The sequence below is a fragment of the Thermobia domestica genome, chromosome 16, assembly GCF_964235325.1.
Source record: "Thermobia domestica chromosome 16, izTheDome1.hap1.1, whole genome shotgun sequence".
In the NCBI taxonomy this organism is placed as follows: domain Eukaryota; kingdom Metazoa; phylum Arthropoda; class Insecta; order Zygentoma; family Lepismatidae; genus Thermobia; species Thermobia domestica.
The window spans coordinates 61,203,906-61,224,557 of NC_137469.1; the positions used below are offsets into that span (position 1 = coordinate 61,203,906).

A 20,652-nucleotide genomic window follows, 5' to 3' on the forward strand; every position below is an offset into this window, starting at 1 on the left:
GGAATAAAGATACGAATTATTTGAGTCCACTTTGGCTCAGACTCATTTATACATAAATAGATACCAAAGATACTTATTTCACTAAATGCCTCTCGTGGGGTCTGTATGACCCCCCCCCCCACACACACACACAAAAAGTACGACATTTTCGATGTATTTTATCAATAGTAAACATTGAAACGAAACAATATTTACAATTTTTCTTCGATTGCAATTACATAACAATAATAACAACTACAAAAAAATCACAAAATAAACATTTATAAACTTGTAAAAAAAAGTTGCTTTTCTAGTATAATCTTTTTGAGTAATGAATGGGGAATTTAGGTCTGAATATAATACGAATAATATACGGGAGTGAAACGTGATAACCCACAAATGTGTGTTCATCAAGATTTTACAAACACTTACACTTTTACGAACATTTTTTTGTTTTTTGGTTTAAACCAGTTGGTTTTTTTGAAAAAACCAGCTGGTTTAAACCACCTTGGTTTAAACCAGCCAACCCTGTCGCATACCTATAAATATGTTGTTCTAGGAATATAATTTGATAACAAATTCGCCCGGTATTTCTTATAATGTTAGTATGTAGCAAAGTTCATGTCAAAAGAAAAAATGAAATGAAATTTTTGAGTTTTACGTCCCACAATTATGCCGGCTAGGCTAAAGGAGACGGTGATAATGAGAAATGAATGAAATTGTGGAATGAAGAAAGTGGGAGGAAGCGGGAGAACCCTGAGGAAACCCACGCACACGGTCTTTGTCCAACACAAGGTTCACTTGGGTGTGATTCATGTCAAAAGAGCAGTAAATAAGAACAATAAAACGAAAATAAAACTTTCTTGTCCATTTAGCAACATTTTGTTTTACTCATTCTAATTTTCGTATTTATATTTTTTTCCTATGAAATTTACCACAAATATACATTTCCCGATTATACGCATAGTATCAGTATTAAAAGTACCCTGCAAAATCATTAAATTATATTCTTACAAGAAGACAGTTATAGATATGCGACAATCGTTTTGGACATGAGTGTACATTATAGAAAATATAAATTACAAGCTTATTTGTAAGAAGTGTGCAAGTGGGATACGTTTTAATGTGGAAGAAGGAAAATACGGAGACTAGAAAAAACCTTTCGCTAAATGCTTCATCAGATAGTGGAGGGAAAGTAGGAAGAAGGAAATTTAAAGAAGAACATAATTGTGAAGCTTCCAGGTGGAAACATTACATGAAATGAGATCATGTGTTGGGTTAAGAATTGAAAACAAAAGTTGTTTCAGGTGGAGGAAGGTAGGTAAGAGTAATAAATGAGGAGAGAAAATTACCTTGCGAATTTCTTTATTATTTTCGCGATCATTTTTTGTAAATACTTTTCGTTCTGTATAATGTTAATTCAAATATTTTGCTTGAATCAATTGAAATATATTTCATTTATGTAATTCTAGTTCAATTTCTTCATTTATTAGTTTTGTTTTCTCTTGCAGACTAACCTATTCCATTAATTTTATCTTACTCCGTGTGAAATTACTATAATTTCAACGTTGCAACACTATCACGAGATCACATTTCAAGATGGCCTCAGACTTGATCACTTTAGAGCTACGTTTACATTCTTTTTCTTCCTACTTTTTCTGTTTAATTAAACGTTTTAACTGTAATGTTCGTAGTGGTATAGGGTCCTTTTTTTCCGCTCAAAAACTTGCGTAATATTTCTTCTGTAGAAAGGGCGAATCCTGAAATCGGGGTGTTGGGAAATCAAGCTGAAAATTTCGCAAGTACATTAAGATAGTAAGGGCGAATCTTTATTTATCTTAAAACTATGAGAAAACTAAGGACGAACCAGGGCAAAACGCGGTATCTATGTGTATCATCCAGATCTGTCTGATGCGAGGAAGAAAGAAAGAAATCCTTTTTCTGAATTCGCCCTTTCTCTTCCAAGCTCCTGATATAGCACATTCCGATTTTGAAAGTAAGTCTTCTGTTTTGCTTTGTAGTTGAAAGAAAATAGAGGGGAATAGGTCCTATGTTTTGCGTGATTGCTACAAGTTAGTTATTTCACTTTAATTTGCACCACTCTCTTCCTATAACGTCATGTTCAAGTAAGCATACCCAAAAACGTAACATTATTATTATTATTATTATTATTATTATTATTATTATTATTATTATTATTTTAAAAAGTTCCCTAAGTCATTAAAATCTTTCCTTTATTTATAGTAAGTTCGTACGTTAACGTCTCATGGCATAACTTATTGGTAGTTCACAGCTGTTCGGAAACATCACTTCTATTCTCAGTTAGTACTTTCAATATTCTAAATAATAATCAAAACGATAAAATTAATGAAACTAATCATATGTACTTCACATAATGAAGAATACACATTCATAACAAATACTCCACTTTATTTGTATATGAAATCAATTTTCCTGGACATCAATCTTTTCTATTATTATTATTATTATTATTATTATTATTATTATTATTATTATTATTATTATTATTATTATTATTATTATTATTATTATTATTATTTTAATATCCTTTACCATTTTTTCTTTATTAATAACACGGCCAATGCAGTGAGACGATTGTGAATTTTGACATTTCTTTAAGTGCTTTGGTCCTCTTTAATGTGGTAAATCATCTTGTTTTTTTAAGTGAACATTGGAATATTTACTATGATTTTTAAGAGCTTTGTTGTACGCTGGTAAATCGTAAAGCTCCAATATCTTTCTACAGATTCATCATCAGTTTTGTAAATTTATTAACATCTGCAGCATTAGACTCAAAATATCTGTTGTCTCGTATGCTTGGATTGCACTAGATGGTGCTTTCTAACTCCTCTGTAGTGTTCACGGCATACATGCAGCTTGCAATACAGCAAGTTATTATGTAAAATTGAAGAGGTGGTGCTATCAAATACTGAGGCTTCCTACTTGTGTTCTTCAGTTGCTGCATCAAGACCCTTCACGATTGATTGATGTGTTTTTCAGAAGCTGAACTATTTAGGATTAGACTCAACGTTTAAAAGTGGGATCTGAACCACTGAATTCGTTCGTGCTCTTCCACCGGCAATCAAACCAGGACCTAATGTGAAGTGTGTGTGTTTACAACAGATGTCTGAGAATGTACAATCCTGATCAAAGCTTTCTTCCAATGAGTTTTCAAGAGTTCATGATTCTATCGTTAATAATGTAATTTAATAAAATAATATAATTTAATGAATTAAAATAGAGTTTATACAATTATCTCATCGTTACTTCATATCCAATACACAGTTACTTCACACTTATACACTAAAACCATTTACACTTGTCTCTAGACCAGCAACGAGGGCAAGACATTTTGTGAATTCAAACCAAAACACCAGGATAATCTGAATTAATGGACCCATAATTTATACATAGAGCAAGTTCAACTTACTCAAAATTTTATGTAATCAATTAAGTGATCTAAGGTTTTCTTTTTTCAAGGTTATTATGACGCTTAACAGAAATATAATAACTGCAGTCGGGTTGTGATATAACATTTTTCACGCCCACACTAGTTGAATTCAATGTATTGTAATACAGGGTGTCCGAGAAGTCCTTCCCTGATTACAGAAATTGATAACTCAGGCTAGAAATAAGATAGAAATATGAAACTGGTGTTGAATTGTTTACAAACTATAAAAGTTTTGGTCTGTGTTAGGTTTGTTCTGTTTTACCAAGTCTCAATTTTGTTTGTTTTAGTTTTGTAGTACGTAAGTAAGAAGCCCAAGAAGCCATGCCAACCAACCAGTAGAAGGCACAGTGTGTCCTGTGGTACCATGAGACACGATCACCAACCACGGTGCAGAGACAGTTCCAGACAACATTTGGGAGGACTCCACCTGATGTCAAGAGCATTAAAGCGTGGTATGAGAAGTTCAAGAACACAGGGTCGGTTGCTGACCTTCCGAGGTCTGGTCGACCAAGAACCTCAGCAGACACGGTGGAGGCTGTGCGGCAGTCTTTTCTGAGAAGTCCTAAGAAATCGGTGCGCAGGGCCTCACGTGAATTACAGATGCCAAAAAGCTCTATCCATGACATTTTACACAAACGTTTATTGTTTCGTGCGTCAAAGTGCAACTCGTTCAGGCCTTGTTGCCCGACGACGGTACACGTCGATATGACTTTGCGGTCGAAATGCTCTCACGTATTGAGGACGATAATGATTATCTCAGACGAATTGCCTTTTCCGACGAAGCGACATTCTTTGTCAGTGGAGTAGTGAATCGCCATAATGTACGCATTTGGGGTTCAGAACCCCCCAGGGAGGTCAGGGAGTTCACCAGAGGCAGTCCAAAGGTGAATGTTTGGTGCGCGTTATTGCACGATCGAATTATCGGGCCATTCTTCTTCGCTGAGGATACCATCACATCTGCAGTGTACCTGGATATGTTGCAGCTGTATGCTGTTCCTCAGCTACTTCAGTATCGCCCCGATGTCGTTTTTCAGCAAGACGGTGCACCACCTCATTGGGGTTTGGACGTCCGTGCCTATCTCGATAGGACATTTCCTGGGCGATGGATTGGTCGTGGTGGACCAACAGCTTGGTCTCCACGCTCTCCTGACATAACCCCATTAGACTTCTTTTTATGGGGTTATGTCAAGGATGAGGTCTACCGAACACGTGTACCAGATCTTGAAACCCTGCAGCAACGAATAACCACAGTCGTTGCATCGATCCCTCCAGTGATGTTGGCTAATGTGTGGATGGAAATTGAATATCGCCTAGATGTGCTACGTGCTACCATTTGTGCTCATGTGGAAGTGTACTGATGTGACCAAAACTTTTATAGTTTGTAAACAATTCAACACCAGTTTCATATTTCTAGCCTGAGTTATCAATTTCTGTAATCAGGGAAGGACTTCTCGGACACCCTGTACATTTCTTCCAGTTCTCATTCTTGCATACTTTTTCACTAAACTATCTTAAGTGTATTACACCTGTTCAGATCCACTACGAATTTCCTTCAAACAACAGGCAAGGAAAGCAGAACAGTGACATTTTAATTTCATAATCAGCCATTCATTGCTTTCGTAAAATTTGCTTTAATATTTCGATAATATGTACACATTTTACTTTTCACTTCCTCAGTTTGACTGATGAAGGTCTAACTTCTTTCTAATCTATTGTATTTCCTAACTGCGCTGAACGACATATAGTAGTTCGCAACCGCTCAACAGAATTCATAATTACAGCTTCTGTAAGATTCACGAGTATTGAAATAGTATTTTAAGAATAGCTACATTACGAACCTATGTAAAAGGCGTATTAAATACCAGCAAATATAAGCTCCCTCCTCGCTATATGGTTAGTACGCGTCTTCGGAACGGGAAGCCCAGGGTCGATCTCCAGTGGGAACTTATGTGGTTCGGATCCCACGTTAAACTGTATGTTCATGTCTTACGTAAGCTCAGTGCTAAAAGATACAATGAACTCGAAAATCCAAACAATCAGCAAATATATATTTGTAGATAACCAGCATATCACCACGTAACACCTTTTCAGTATTGCCTCGTTGAGTACATTACAAATTGAAATGCACTGACAGAATCGTGTTTCGGAACATCAAATATAATCTTTGAGCCGAACTAAGATACGAAAGAAAGAAAAAAAAAAAACTGTGCTGTATTACACGTGGTGTTATGGTCTAATATACGTTGCCGCAAACAACAGTGCGCGTCTTTGACTGTTTTTCATGCTTTAAAGCAAATGTTGAAATAGGAAGTTCACTTTCGAAATTTCCTTCTTGTCCTCATAACTGAAGCTAAGATAGCCATGTTGGCACATATTTCAAAATCAGTTGAATTTTATTTGTTTGTAATCAATTAATTAACATTTAGTTCATTTTGAGCATGATACCCGTACCTGAACAATTATCGGCGTTTGTATTTTTTTTTAAAAAAAGGAAAAAAAAAAAAGAAAAAATTGAAATGCAATTTCATCCTACATTAACATGAGAATCTCAAGAGAAGAGTTGTATATCTCCATATTTTCCTCGTTACAAGTTGTAATTTTGTTTGTCCCATCAGCTCATTTTCACTATAAGAAATGTAGATAAGTGATTGAGAGAGTGAATTGTGGAATAAGTATTCTGTTCTTAGTTTATACTAGAGTACTTTAGTACTAGAGTAATAAAAGACGTTTATTCTTTGATTCTGTTTAAACTATCACGTTGCGGGATAATAGTCATTAACAGTTACCAACACAGCACGTTCAAATCCTCTTTTGAACGTCAGGAGACCGCAGTTCTTTCGTCCTTCTTTCCTTTCTACTACACACACAACCACCCATCACGTAACGTTGTTGGGAACATGGTGTAATGATGGGAAGTATATAAGGAAAGGGGAAACAAGTGGATAGTGTGTCTACATGTAAAATTTAAAGACAATTTATGGTGACTAATACGTTACGAGAAAGAAAAGAAAGCAAAGAAATGACACAGTAATATATTATTCTAAATATTATATCTTAAGAAAAATACACATTACCCTGTACTTGGTGGTGTATGTACTCTTGTGAACTGCATAAGGCTGCACCGCTGAGTTCGTAGAAGGTAATTATTTTTAATTTTTCTGAGGATTTCTTCATGTATAGTATTATTTTAAGTGTTTTCTGTGAATATGTTATCAATAGATATAAAAGGTCCGAAATTACATATGATAAAAGGTATTCGTATTTTTTTCTTTACAGGATTTGACATCTGGGAATTTGGGAAAGGAGAGTTCTTTGAATCTTGGAGAGAGGAGAAAAAAAAAAAAAGTCTGAATCTAGAGGATGGGCAGGATTATTTTACAGTTCAGTCGAGACAGAGAAAATTGAAAAATTGAATGTTCGTTTTCACTTAGTAAGAAGAAAGAACTCTTAAGATCCCAGAGTGCCGTGAAGTAGTGGTGATGATTGACCTCTGTAACGCAACGAAGAGACGTATCACTTAGCGTGTCTTTGAATCGAAGTTGACCCGTACTTTTCGGGGAGAAGAGTATTTTTGTAAGCAAGTATCTTATTAGATAGACTGGAAATGAAAATGTTACCAGTGTGTGTATATATATATTGAGAGAGTCCTTTTCTCTCGTCCTCTTAGGTATTCTCGTTTGGTATAAATTGTGTGAATATTCAGAATTGTGGCTAAGTATTTACAGCAGCAATAAGTGTCGGACATTGTTTCGATTTTCGTTCCGTTATTTTCAGATTCAATTCCTCGTGCTTAACAGTAGTGCTATTTATTATTCGTATGGAAACAATAGAACAGCCTTTTTATTCCCATCACTGTGGATATGTAATAAGAGACTTTAGCCATGTTCAATATGTTGATCGTAGTACTTCTGTATTTTGTGTCGTCTGAAAGCTTGACGTAATCTCTCACTGTACTTTGGTTCCTCTCTATAAGAAGAGGATTGGGGAAAAATAACTATATTTTGTTTAGCAAAACCTTCAGGAAAACATACTTATGAGAGCAAGTTTAGGTAGCATTTAGTTCGTGTTTGTAATTTATAGAATTATTTATAGAGTCAATCTTTTTGCGACGGAAGAAATAATTCAGAAGCAGTACGATGATCTTTACTTTTTGAATGATAAATTACTGTCAGATGTTTGTTAATACAATTGTACATTTTTACATTTAAGATCTTACTCTTTTAAATTTAAAGAGTTCACAAAAATGTCAAAATGTAACATTTGTATGATTAAATAATATATTGAAAAATTATTGTCAAACGCATGGTTTTGATTGTCATCTATAATGATATATGCACGTTAAAAGTAATACTTCAATTACCGTTTCCACCAATGGTATTTTACTCCTGTCCCTATATATTAAAAGTAGACCTTATAAATTTGTTAGAGATATCTCGAATTAGAATTCTGAGTATTGTGCTCATTTAGTTTTTATCATCTTTATTATCAGAATTCCTTTTCACATCCTTCCATTATCCCTTGTTTAGACTTGCATGCATTTTCATTATTCGGTAACTAAACTCAGTAGTCCAATGTGATTTAGAAGACAGAATAGTCGTCATTTAGTTAGACCTGAAACTTATCCTTAGCAGCAAAAAATAAATTTCATGACATTTTACCAAAATTTGAAATACGAAAGTTGGTAATTTACAACGGATATTTGAAGTTCATATATCATACACTCCATCCGTCAGTTCTTTTACATTTAATTAGTTTATTCATCTCGTAACTAAAGAAATAATGGAGCAGTATATATATATTTTTAACGACGTTTGAAGCTGTGTGAATAGACTCCTTGTCAACTGAATCCAGTTTCAACATACTAAATGATGAACTACAAATAACATCCACTCTTGTGAGTGGCGTGTGTCGATCGATTCAATACACATTGTTGTTGTTGTGCATGGTCACAGCAAGTATGATTGAGGTATTGTATTGTTTGGTGTCCGTTATCGGTACTATTCACGTAGATGAGTGTTATTCGTATATGTATTGTAAAATTCTGTCTGTTTAGGGCAGAGCTAAAAATGGTACACGGGAATTTTTGTGGACTTTCCCAGTAACTTTTATTTAAAAAAACAAATTCTTTTATGACACTAATAACTAATTACGGTTCAATATTAAGTTCCTTTAGATATTTGCTGGTTTGTTGATGAGTTTGTAGAAACGCAGAAACAAGCGTCCTAGAGTGACAGGATCCAAGGCTCTTGTGGCCACGAAGTGTGTGTAGTGATTTTTCAAAGATCAGGCGTTCTAGCAAAGGAATTCTGAGAGACCAGACGTCGTCCTAAATAGTTGTAAGGATAAAGCAGCTCTCAGAGACCAGCGTCCTAGAGAGTTATAAGGATAAAGCAGCTCTCAGAGACCAGCGTCCTAAAGAGTTATAAGGATAAAGGAGCTCTCAGAGACCAGCGTCCTAGAGAGTTATAAGGATAAAGGAGCTCTCAGAGACCAGGTGTCCTAGAGAGTTACAAGGATAAAGGAGCTCTCAGAGACCAGACGTCCTAGAGAGTTACAAGGATAAAGGAGCTCTCAGAGACCAGACGTCCTAGAGAGTTACAAGGATAAAGGAGCTCTCAGAGACCAGACGTCCTAGAGAGTTACAAGGATAAAGGAGCTCTCAGAGACCAGACGTCCTAGAGAGTGGAGATGATGATCAATCGGCGAAGATTGATCCTTTCTGGGGTGTGTTGGCTCCTTGTATCCAAAAATGTTGCCGACTTCATTAATTTTCGTTACTTGATGACATTGACGATGGTTGAAGACGTCTTCTTTCTGGTTGTCGTCTGAAGTTGTCTACAGCCAGCTCGTGGTGTTGGGAGCACGTGTAGAACTTTGCACCCCCGTGGCGTAAATAAAAAAAATAAGCCACTGGGTATTTTTTGGTTGGAATTTGCACATTGGCTGCGGTATACATTGGAAAGAAGCACTAGAACCTGCGCACAAAAATAAAAAAGCATTGATCACTTATGCAACACTGGATATGACACTTTCACCAATTATATATATATATAGGGTTGTTACCTTATGCTCAGCATAACGTAACATGGCCCGGTGCTTTTGAGCACCTTGTATATTGGAAGGGAAATTTTAATTTTATTTAGAATGTAAGAAAACTGTTTTCTTTTATAGTAGGAAAAACGTAGGTCGAAAATTTTGTGTAATTTTAGTAAAGTAAATCGTTTCAATGAATATTACATGAAGATTACATGATTATTAATTATATTTTGTATATTTTACGTATTTATCCAAGAATATATCATTATTTTAGACAAATAAGTGTATATTCCAGCCTTTTTAATGATTCTCAGTTTATTTTTATTCATATTTCGACATAGGGAATCCTCACAAGAAAACTAAAAATTTTATTTCGTAAAATCTTCTTCAAAATTCCAAATTAAGAAAGTCAGCCATAATTTCTTCTTGGTGCATCTCTTTGTTTTCGAAGTAAATTATTCGATTGGATAATCCACAATCACAGCTGCGGCTGAGATTTCGGTTTTCTTTGATCTTCGCACAGAAGCCTATCATCCGATAGTTACGTCACGATTATCTTCCAATTAGGGATCATCTTCATGTATTTCTTTGTCTTACGGCGTCAGCCATTTCAGGAGACAGACGTGCAGTGTTCGGCGTCTGTAGAAATTGTGGAATAATTTGTTGTTACTTTAAAACTGTGATAAATTCTTCGTTTTGGCTAGTGTTAGAAGTTGTTAGCAGAGATAAACGTGCTGTGTTTGGTGTTTTAACAAAATTATTAAACCAGTAATATTCTAAACTGTGAAGTGATTTTCGTCTTGCATAAAGGATACTAGTATGGGATATGCTTATTGTTACGGAATGAGCTCATTGGCAAATTTTACGTTCTCGGTCAGCGAGAGAACGTAGGAGAAGCCGGAGGAGACGGTGACGGAGAGTAAATATTGAGTCGTTGTGCAGGCATCGAAGAAGAAGAGGTTGAGTGACGCTCAATGGCTTTTTAGATCGGTGCTACAGTAGTTAGTATCCGAAATTATTTTTGGGACCACAAGTTGAGAGTCTCCCAGGAGACTCTAGTGGAGTAATTCATCAGAAAAACCTTTTTTTTTAATATATCCGTTTAGTCTCTGTCAAAGGAATGAAACTCACGTAAGTAGGAACCAGTGAAAGTGAAATTCCAATCCAGGTATTTGGCATCTTCAAAGTTCCTTGTCTCGAGAAAACAAGCATGTGTGATTATATTTTCTGGTGCATGTGTGAAATTCATAACATGATGTGTTAAGTGCATAAAGTTTCCCTCAACGCCGCACACATGCAGATTCGGTCAATGTGACATCGTGATTTCATTCAATGAGGGGGGGAAAGAAAGCTAGATTATCTCAGCACAGAGCGATTGTTGTAACCTCAAGAAAATGTGTGTACCACACACACATTTTCCCCCAGTGAAGAAAAGATGTTTAGATTCCCTGAAATCTTGAAATTATTATTATTTTTTTTTTTTTTTGGTAACACTGCTCGAAATTAAGTTTTGTTTATTTTGACATGTTTCTTTGGTTTTGAAACAAAATAATTCTAAACGTTGATTTTGGAAGTAAGTGTTAGAGTCACGGCTACAGTTAAGTGCAAGGGTACATGAAGTTTGCGTACTGGTAACTGAAAACTTTCGACAATAGGCTAAACCTTCGTAACATTTTAATCTGATACCCATCAAGTTTTAGAAATTTCAGTTTTTTTTTTTTTTAATAATTACTAATAAATACCTTTTCCTTCTTTACTAAGAAACTTAGAAATTTCAGAGCGACACTAATGCAAGTAACCACTGCGTCTTCGGTCTGAATGTGGTATCGAAACAAAAACAAAAAATATAAATATAAAATAAGGATGGTGCTTCATGAAATATATGTGTGATTTTATTTTTTTTATATATTCTTGTTTAGGTTAAGTTAGTGTAGTTAGAATAGGGATTTAGGTTTAAGTTATGGCAATATGTTGTGTGAGTGTTTACCTGTGCTAGATTGTCCAGTGGGTCCGAGCTGTAAGAGAGGTAGCGAAGAGCGTAAATCCTCTATGCCGGCCACAATCTCTATGCACAGAGAAGTTTAAGCACCAAAGAATAAATAAAGAAAAGTGAAAGTAGCTAACCACAACATTATGCAGTGAAGTATTATTTTCAATAGTGTAATGTATTTATATTGTGTCTTTTCATTTGTTTTGCGTGTCGATTCAATGTAAATGTTCTGAAAATGAAGAATATTAAATGAATATAAAATATTTTGGGAATATATGTGCAAAAGTAAATAATGTTTTGGCTCTGAAAGATATAGAAATTGATCATATTATTTTCTTAGATGGGTATGTCAGTTTAGTGTAAAGATTTTTCTGTTATCAAATATTTTGTCCAACACTACTTTCATGAAGATTTTCGAATAAAACTTACTAGCCGTGAAAACATCTTTCTTTTCGAATACAGAATATAATTATCTTGTAGTTTTAAGAAGTAGTAGAAATATGGAGTTGATGTTTTGGTATGCATGCGAAGCATGATCAACGCAAAGAGCAGTACGTACATAATAAGTTTACTGGGGAGATGAAATAGCTGTGAATCCAGGGAAGAGACTTCCTTAGTGTGACCGGGGTTGAAAACAACCGAATCTGTAGAAATTTTCTCATTTTATCCGTTTAAATCAAAATCTCAGTTTGGATTTTTTTTTTGTTGCAAAATTCTGTTTTTTTTTTCGAGATTTGTAAGATTTTTTTTAAATTCAGATAGGGCTTTTACAGACAACATCAAGATCTTCATTGTGCTCATTGCCAGCTCCACTCGTAGGTCGATGTCCTGTGTCTGTAGTCGTGGTTCACAACCTATTTCCGGATGGGATGTGGATGATGAACTGCAGGCCTGGATACCGGACTGTGAGTCGAGAGGGAAGAGAGTTTGGAAGCTTTATATTTCGGGCCAGATTTGAGTTCTATTTTCCGTAGATGATTGGCTTGGTGAGTGTGTCAGTGACTGTTGATGACGAGCCCATACGGGCCCAGTAGGTTCGGTGTCACTAGTCATTGATACATTCAACATAGCATGTAATCTCAAGGAAAGGGAACATCATACAAAACACAACAGACATTAACTTATTCATTATTCATTTTTTTTTAAAGTAAAATTGGCGACCCTTATCCAGGATTTCTGTTGTTTCAATCCTACGCGAGCGCTAAGGAAAACAGACAATCACAGCAGAGTATTTGTAATGGGGATCATTATGACAATCGCTGCATTGAATGAATCATGGTCACTTCTGGATCTGTATGTGCGTGATGTTGTGGGTAACAAACTTAATGAAAGTGAAAATGTCTGTGGGTAGCAGATCGAGTAACGAATCTCGCCATCCGAACGAATATATATGCTGTAATGACGAAATTGCAGGGTTCAGTGTATATTGTGACAGTTGTTTTAGATGGGTACATGCCCAATGTTATGGTTTGTCGGAGGAACAAGTTCAGGAATTAGACAAGAGTAGTGAGCCGTGGCTATGTAAGCCTTGCCTGGCGAAACAGGTGACAGTGTTGCCACTTCCGAAATCATCGGAAACCGATAGTGAGGAAGGTGAACGTGTAACGCGGGGTAGCCCGAACGATTCTGACAAGGAGGAAGGAAGTGGAGGAAACGTAGCTTCCGGTTCCAATGTACAATTAACTGACTTTGCAGCCATGATGGAACGCTTCAGTCAAACTTTAACTGTAACGCTGAACGAAAAGTTTGAAAAAGTCGATAGTAAATTCCAGGATATTAATAGTAACTTTCAGGCAGGAATCAGAAATTGGACAATGTCAAATTTGAATTGTTGCAAACGATTAATGAAAAGGTAGCCCATGTAAACGAAGACGTAGAGGCTGTTAGGTCGGAAGTTCGCGATTTATATACCTCTGTTGGGAACTATCAGACTAAAATAGACGCGTGGGTAGATGCCGTTGAGGAAGGTCTCCGGTTATCGGTTGAGGCGCAGAATCGACGATGTGATGACTTGACTAAGGAGTTCTCACATCTCGAACTAAGTACCCAAAGGTCGTGTCAGGCACTTGAAGCCAGGATTCAGACGTTGGAAGAGAAACAAAACCAAAGAAAAGACAAACGGTGTGGACGTAAACGATCGCGAGACTTTGTTGTCGGTGATGGAATCGAGTCTGACGGGACCGAGTCAGACATCCACGTGGATGTACCGGTCTCTTCAGTTGGGGAGACTCGTACTATTCCCACGGTGACTGTCTCTGTCTGTCAGCCGACCAACATTCACGGCACAAATGTCCTTCCCTTTGAATTATCCTCACATACATTGAAGTTAAGCAAGTTGCGTGCATCCTGTGTTGAGACAATAGGTTGTCAGGCGTTGTCCAGGAGGTCGAATCCATTGTTAGTTTCACCTCAGGTGTCAGGATCTTCCAATACTAGTTATCGGTTGAACCATGTGGTGTCCTCTAGTAAAGTAGCAGACATGACTCCTTCGTGTGCTGGAGTTCAGGAGGGAATGTGTGGTCACGCGGTGGTATCGATGCCAGACAATTTAACTTCCGGACAAAATTACCAACACTATTCTATTTTCGGTCAAAATCACTCGGGTGCAAAGAGCCCCGTCGTTGGCCACAATTCTCCCGTGAACCACAGTAAAAGCGAGGAAGGCTTTGGTAAACGAACTCTAAATTTAAGACTTTCTGAACTAAATCATTTACCTACATTCTCTGGTGAATACGGTTTGGCTAGATCATTCTTAGAAAATTTAGAACAAACTTTTAAGGTAATTTCGGCATCAGAACACGAACGTCTAACCTTGGTACCTTGTTGCTTAACAGCTGGGGCCAAGACGTGGTTTCAGACTGTGTGTCAAGACATCAATAGTTATGCGGATTTTGTGCGTCTGTTCCGGGAACACTATTTTTCGGCCAGGATGGAAAGGTTGCAAAAGAAGTTCATTCAAGGAATGAAGTATGATCGAGCGAAGTACAACCGATTGACGGACTTTGCATGGAAAATTGTAGCAGAATATTATGCGGTGGCACAACACCCGGATGAAACCGAACTTATTGAGATAGTCTTGGATTGTTTACCAGCTGGTGATGCCAAGTTGTTGAGGGCTGTTGAGCCGAAAAACATTCAACACCTTATGGTCAAAATAGCCGAGATAGAGGGACATCCGGAGCCGAGTGAACCGGTCACTGACAAGAAGTTTAGACGCTTTCAGGTGCGTCAGGCGAAAGTCGTCAAAAAGGCCGAAAAGTCAGGAAAACAAACCACCAAAGATACTTCGTCTCAGACGGAGGAAGACGAAGGCAAGAGGAAGGAAGGAAATTCCAATGGCAAAGGAGGAGATGACCGATTTTCTGGAAACAGGGGTCGAAGAAGGAACTTTCAGTCTCGAAGACCTTGGCCCAATCAAGGAAGACCGAATTGGGTAAGAGATGGTAATGGAAATCGGAATGCTCCGTATGGGTACAACCAACGCTACTATCCAGCAGCGATGAGTTACGGGTATCCGCGGGGTACATCTCAGACATGCGCGCCAAACGCGATGAACTCAGCAGGAGCGCAAGCCTATCCGGGATACGCGCCGAATTTACTTCCTGGAGGGGGAGTGGCGGCTCCCACGTCCACTTCTTCCCCAGGAGTGAACGTGGCGATGTCCACTGGATGGCCTCCGCAATATACGACATTCGTACCTACGATGGCTCAGCCACCGGAAACGAACGGGAATAGTTTGGGAAATGCATACCGCAGCCCTTATTAGGGGAGAGTGTGGACTGCGATGTGGATTCCTCAACTCCCCAGAAAGAACAAGATCGGTTAGCGAGTAGTCAAAATCCCAATTTGGTAACAACCTCGTTCGATTTTGATATCAACCCTCCAAATTCAAAATTCAATGTTTTGGCAGATTCCGAAAATCGGGAGTAATTTTCTAAAAGCCGCCCAAGATTTGTGCAATCACTCTTGGTGTGATGCTCTCGGATGTACTCCAGCGGAGCGTTTCTTATCGTATTCAGCATCCAAGAGCTTCAAAGAAAACTTCATTTGGCCCAAAGAGACGGTGCAAGTAAAGGAAGACAAGAAATTTGTAGTTTCTATTCCGGCAGCAGAACCGAAGAAAGAAAGCTAGCTGCGGAAACAACATGACATCGTCACAGAAGGTTCTTTGGTGATGGTGAAAACTCACCATGTGTCGTCGATACCAAAAAAGGTATTCGCTAAGTTTATGCATACCTACGTCGGACCTTACAAAGTGGTATCTCTAACTCGAAATTCAGCGAGATTGCAAACTCTGAAGGGAGAAAGCATAGGAGTTCAGAGTTTTGACAATCTAAAATTGTTTCGTTGTTCCGAAGAGAAAAGAAAGGAATTATTAGAAGGATGAAAAAAAAGGAGAAAAACTTAGTTATTAGGTTAAGGTTAGGTTAGGATATTATATTATATAGGGTTTATGTATAATTGTGATTAGAATCGAGAATAAAAAAATGTTTTGTCTTGTATAATCTCCAGTAATTTTTGTAGTAACAAAAAAAAACTTAAGAAGAACTCATAAGTTCAGATTTTTTTTTTCCAAAGCTCCCGGAGGATGTTACCTTATGCTCAGCATAACGTAACATGGCCCGGTGCTTTTGAGCACCTTGTATATTGGAAGGGAAATTTTAATTTTATTTAGAATGTAAGAAAACTGTTTTCTTTTATAGTAGGAAAAACGTAGGTCGAAAATTTTGTGTAATTTTAGTAAAGTAAATCGTTTCAATGAATATTGCATGAAGATTACATGATTATTAATTATATTTTGTATATTTTACGTATTTATCCAAGAATATATCATTATTTTAGACAAATAAGTGTATATTCCAGCCTTTTTAATGATTCTCAGTTTATTTTTATTCATATTTCGGCATAGGGAATCCTCACAAGAAAACTAAAAATTTTATTTCGTAAAATCTTCTTCAAAATTCCAAATTAAGAAAGTCAGCCATAATTTCTTCTTGGTGCATCTCTTTGTTTTCGAAGTAAATTATTCGATTGGATAATCCACAATCACAGCTGCGGCTGAGATTTCGGTTTTCTTTGATCTTCGCACAGAAGCCTATCATCCGATAGTTACGTCACGATTATCTTCCAATTAGGGATCATCTTCATGTATTTCTTTGTCTTACGGCGTCAGCCATTTCAGGAGACAGACGTGCAGTGTTCGGCGTCTGTAGAAATTGTGGAATAATTTGTTGTTACTTTAAAACTGTGATAAATTCTTCGTTTTGGCTAGTGTTAGAAGTTGTTAGCAGAGATAAACGTGCTGTGTTTGGTGTTTTAACAAAATTATTAAATCAGTAATATTCTAAACTGTGAAGTGATTTTCGTCTTGCATAAAGGATACTAGTATGGGATATGCTTATTGTTACGGAATGAGCTCATTGGCAAATTTTACGTTCTCGGTCAGCGAGAGAACGTAGGAGAAGCCGGAGGAGACGGTGACGGAGAGTAAATATTGAGTCGTTGTGCAGGCATCGAAGAAGAAGAGGTTGAGTGACGCTCAATGGCTTTTTAGATCGGTGCTACAGTAGTTAGTATCCGAAATTATTTTTGGGACCACAAGTTGAGAGTCTCCCAGGAGACTCTAGTGGAGTAATTCATCAGAAAAACCTTTTTTTTAATATATCCGTTTAGTCTCTGTCAAAGGAATGAAACTCACGTAAGTAGGAACCAGTGAAAGTGAAATTCCAATCCAGGTATTTGGCATCTTCAAAGTTCCTTGTCTCGAGAAAACAAGCATGTGTGATTATATTTTCTGGTGCATGTGTGAAATTCATAACATGATGTGTTAAGTGCATAAAGTTTCCCTCAACGCCGCACACATGCAGATTCGGTCAATGTGACATCGTGATTTCATTCAATGAGGGGGGGAAAGAAAGCTAGATTATCTCAGCACAGAGCGATTGTTGTAACCTCAAGAAAATGTGTGTACCACACACACATTTTCCCCCAGTGAAGAAAAGATGTTTAGATTCCCTGAAATCTTGAAATTATTATTTTTTTTTTTTTTTTTGGTAACACTGCTCGAAATTAAGTTTTGTTTATTTTGACATGTTTCTTTGGTTTTGAAACAAAATAATTCTAAACGTTGATTTTGGAAGTAAGTGTTAGAGTCACGGCTACAGTTAAGTGCAAGGGTACATGAAGTTTGCGTACTGGTAACTGAAAACTTTCGACAATAGGCTAAACCTTCGTAACATTTTAATCTGATACCATCAAGTTTTAGAAATTTCAGTTTTTTTTTTTTAATAATTACTAATAAATACCTTTTCCTTCTTTACTAAGAAACTTAGAAATTTCAGAGCGACACTAATGCAAGTAACCACTGCGTCTTCGGTCTGAATGTGGTAGCGAAACAAAAACAAAAAATATAAATATAAAATAAGGATGGTGCTTCATGAAATATATGTGTGATTTTATTTTTTTTATATATTCTTGTTTAGGTTAAGTTAGTGTAGTTAGAATAGGGATTTAGGTTTAAGTTATGGCAATATGTTGTGTGAGTGTTTACCTGTGCTAGATTGTCCAGTGGGTCCGAGCTGTAAGAGAGGTAGCGAAGAGCGTAAATCCTCTATGCCGGCCACAATCTCTATGCACAGAGAAGTTTAAGCACCAAAGAATAAATAAAGAAAAGTGAAAGTAGCTAACCACAACATTATGCAGTGAAGTATTATTTTCAATAGTGTAATGTATTTATATTGTGTCTTTTCATTTGTTTTGCGTGTCGATTCAATGTAAATGTTCTGAAAATGAAGAATATTAAATGAATATGAATATTTTGGGAATATATGTGCAAAAGTAAATAATGTTTTGGCTCTGAAAGATATAGAAATTGATCATATTATTTTCTTAGATGGGTATGTCAGTTTAGTGTAAAGATTTTTCTGTTATCAAATATTTTGTCCAACACTACTTTCATGAAGATTTTCGAATAAAACTTATTAGCCGTGAAAACATCTTTCTTTTCGAATACAGAATATAATTATCTTGTAGTTTTAAGAAGTAGTAGAAATATGGAGTTGATGTTTTGGTATGCATGCGAAGCATGATCAACGCAAAGAGCAGTACGTACATAATAAGTTTACTGGGGAGATGAAATAGCTGTGAATCCAGGGAAGAGACTTCCTTAGTGTGACCGGGGTTGAAAACAACCGAATCTGTAGAAATTTTCTCATTTTATCCGTTTAAATCAAAATCTCAGTTTGGATTTTTTTTTTTTGTTGCAAAATTCTGTTTTTTTTTTTTTCGAGATTTGTAAGATTTTTTTTTTAATTCAGATAGGGCTTTTACAGACAACATCAAGATCTTCATTGTGCTCATTGCCAGCTCCACTCGTAGGTCGATGTCCTGTGTCTGTAGTCGTGGTTCACAACCTATTTCCGGATGGGATGTGGATGATGAACTGCAGGCCTGGATACCGGACTGTGAGTCGAGAGGGAAGAGAGTTTGGAAGCTTTATATTTCGGGCCAGATTTGAGTTCTATTTTCCGTAGATGATTGGCTTGGTGAGTGTGTCAGTGACTGTTGATGACGAGCCCATACGGGCCCAGTAGGTTCGGTGTCACTAGTCAGTGATACATTCAACATAGCATGTAATCTCAAGGAAAGGGAACATCATACAAAACACAACAGACATTAACTTATTCATTATTCATTTTTTTTTAAAAGTAAAAGGGTGGTCCATTTTCGGTTTCCCTATTTTATGTTGAAATAAAACACATGAATGTAATGCCTATCAATAATTACAACACTCAGTTGGATTTTTGGTGAGGTGTTATTTTTTGAACATCACATCACATAAGTGTCCTCCACCCTTCTGAATGCAACGGGTCAGACGTTTACAGAAACTAGCCATTACTCTGTGTAAGAGATCTGGAGTGATGGCGGATATTTCCTCCTGAATCCTGTGTTTCAGTTCTTCCAGTGTATGCAACCGATGTCTAAACACTCTGACCTTTAAATGCCCCCACAAGAAAAAGCCAGGGACAGTCAAGTCCGGGGATCTGGGAGGCATGGAATATCCCTAAATCTGGATATCACTTTTCCAGGAAACATGGCCCTGAGAGGTGCCATCGATTGTCGTGCTTTGTGGGCTGGTTGCACCATCTTGTTGAAACCACACAGGCCCTATATTCACCTTTTTCTGACGTAGCTGTGGGAGCAGGAAATTTTTCAACATGTTTATCTGTCCGCCGTCACTGTAACAGTTCACTTATGTTCATCCTCAAAAAAGTACGGCCCGACAACACCTATAACCCCCACACTACATAACAAGTTTTTCACTGTGGAGTGGCTTCTAAAGAAACTCGCATGGATTCTCAGGTGCCCAATATCTGAAGTTTTGCGTGTTCACACCATTTTAAGAAGTAGTTCGCTTCATTAGTCATGAGAATTGAATCACGAATTTTATGATTAATTAATTCCAATATGAGTTACTTCAATGTATGCTAGAAGTCGCCAGGGAAAATATGATAGAAGAAATTAAAGCTGCCGAATATGTTTCTTTCATGGCTGACGAAACAACTGACATTGCATATGTTTCAGCTTGTTATTGTCTTAAGGTACTGTACTGCAGAAGGTGTTCCTGTGGAAAGATTGCTTTTTTAATCCAAATGGCCAAAATGCCGACTCCATTGTTGAATGCATACTTTCTGAGATTAATCAAATCTTAAAACAAGTAAGTAAACTTATTGGCCAAAACTATGATGGCGCAGCTGTAAGAAGTGGGGCTATAAATGGAGTTCAGGCCAAAATGAGAGGGGCAGTGGCGTAACAAGACGGGGGGCATTGGCCCCCCAGTTCTGGTAGAAGTTATTGGGGGCGCCTAATGATTACTTTGCCTTTTCTAAAGCCGATTCAAGAATAAAAAGTTTATGTACAAAAGCAGTATTTTGTATGCACTGCCAAATCTTCGACAAAATATAGAGTGCAGTGCTTTGTATTATTATAACTAATGGACACTTTTTCTGTTCCTTTTGTGTTGATTGTCTAGGGCACCTTTGATGCAATAAAATAAAGAAATAAAAATTACCTATATGACAGTCAAGCAGTGATATAAACATTTTCTTAATCCTTTGTCGCCCCTCAGTATGTACGGGCGACATAATGCTTCGATAGAATAAAAAAGGAAATAATG

At 37.0% G+C, this 20,652-nt stretch overlaps 1 protein-coding gene across 1 annotated transcript in view; it reads left to right on the forward strand.

Annotated features, from left to right (window-relative positions):
- Positions 1 to 18,461, forward strand: part of LOC145673089 (uncharacterized) — a 35,477-nt gene extending 17,016 nt beyond the window's left edge. Inside the window, exon 2 of the mRNA XM_081742443.1 lies at positions 6,728 to 18,461. Coding sequence (XP_081598569.1) covers positions 13,957 to 15,243 — 1,287 coding nt within the window. The 5' untranslated portion in view covers positions 6,728 to 13,956 and the 3' untranslated portion in view covers positions 15,244 to 18,461. The remainder of the gene's footprint in view (positions 1 to 6,727) is intronic.
- Positions 18,462 to 20,652: the final 2,191 nt, after the last annotated feature.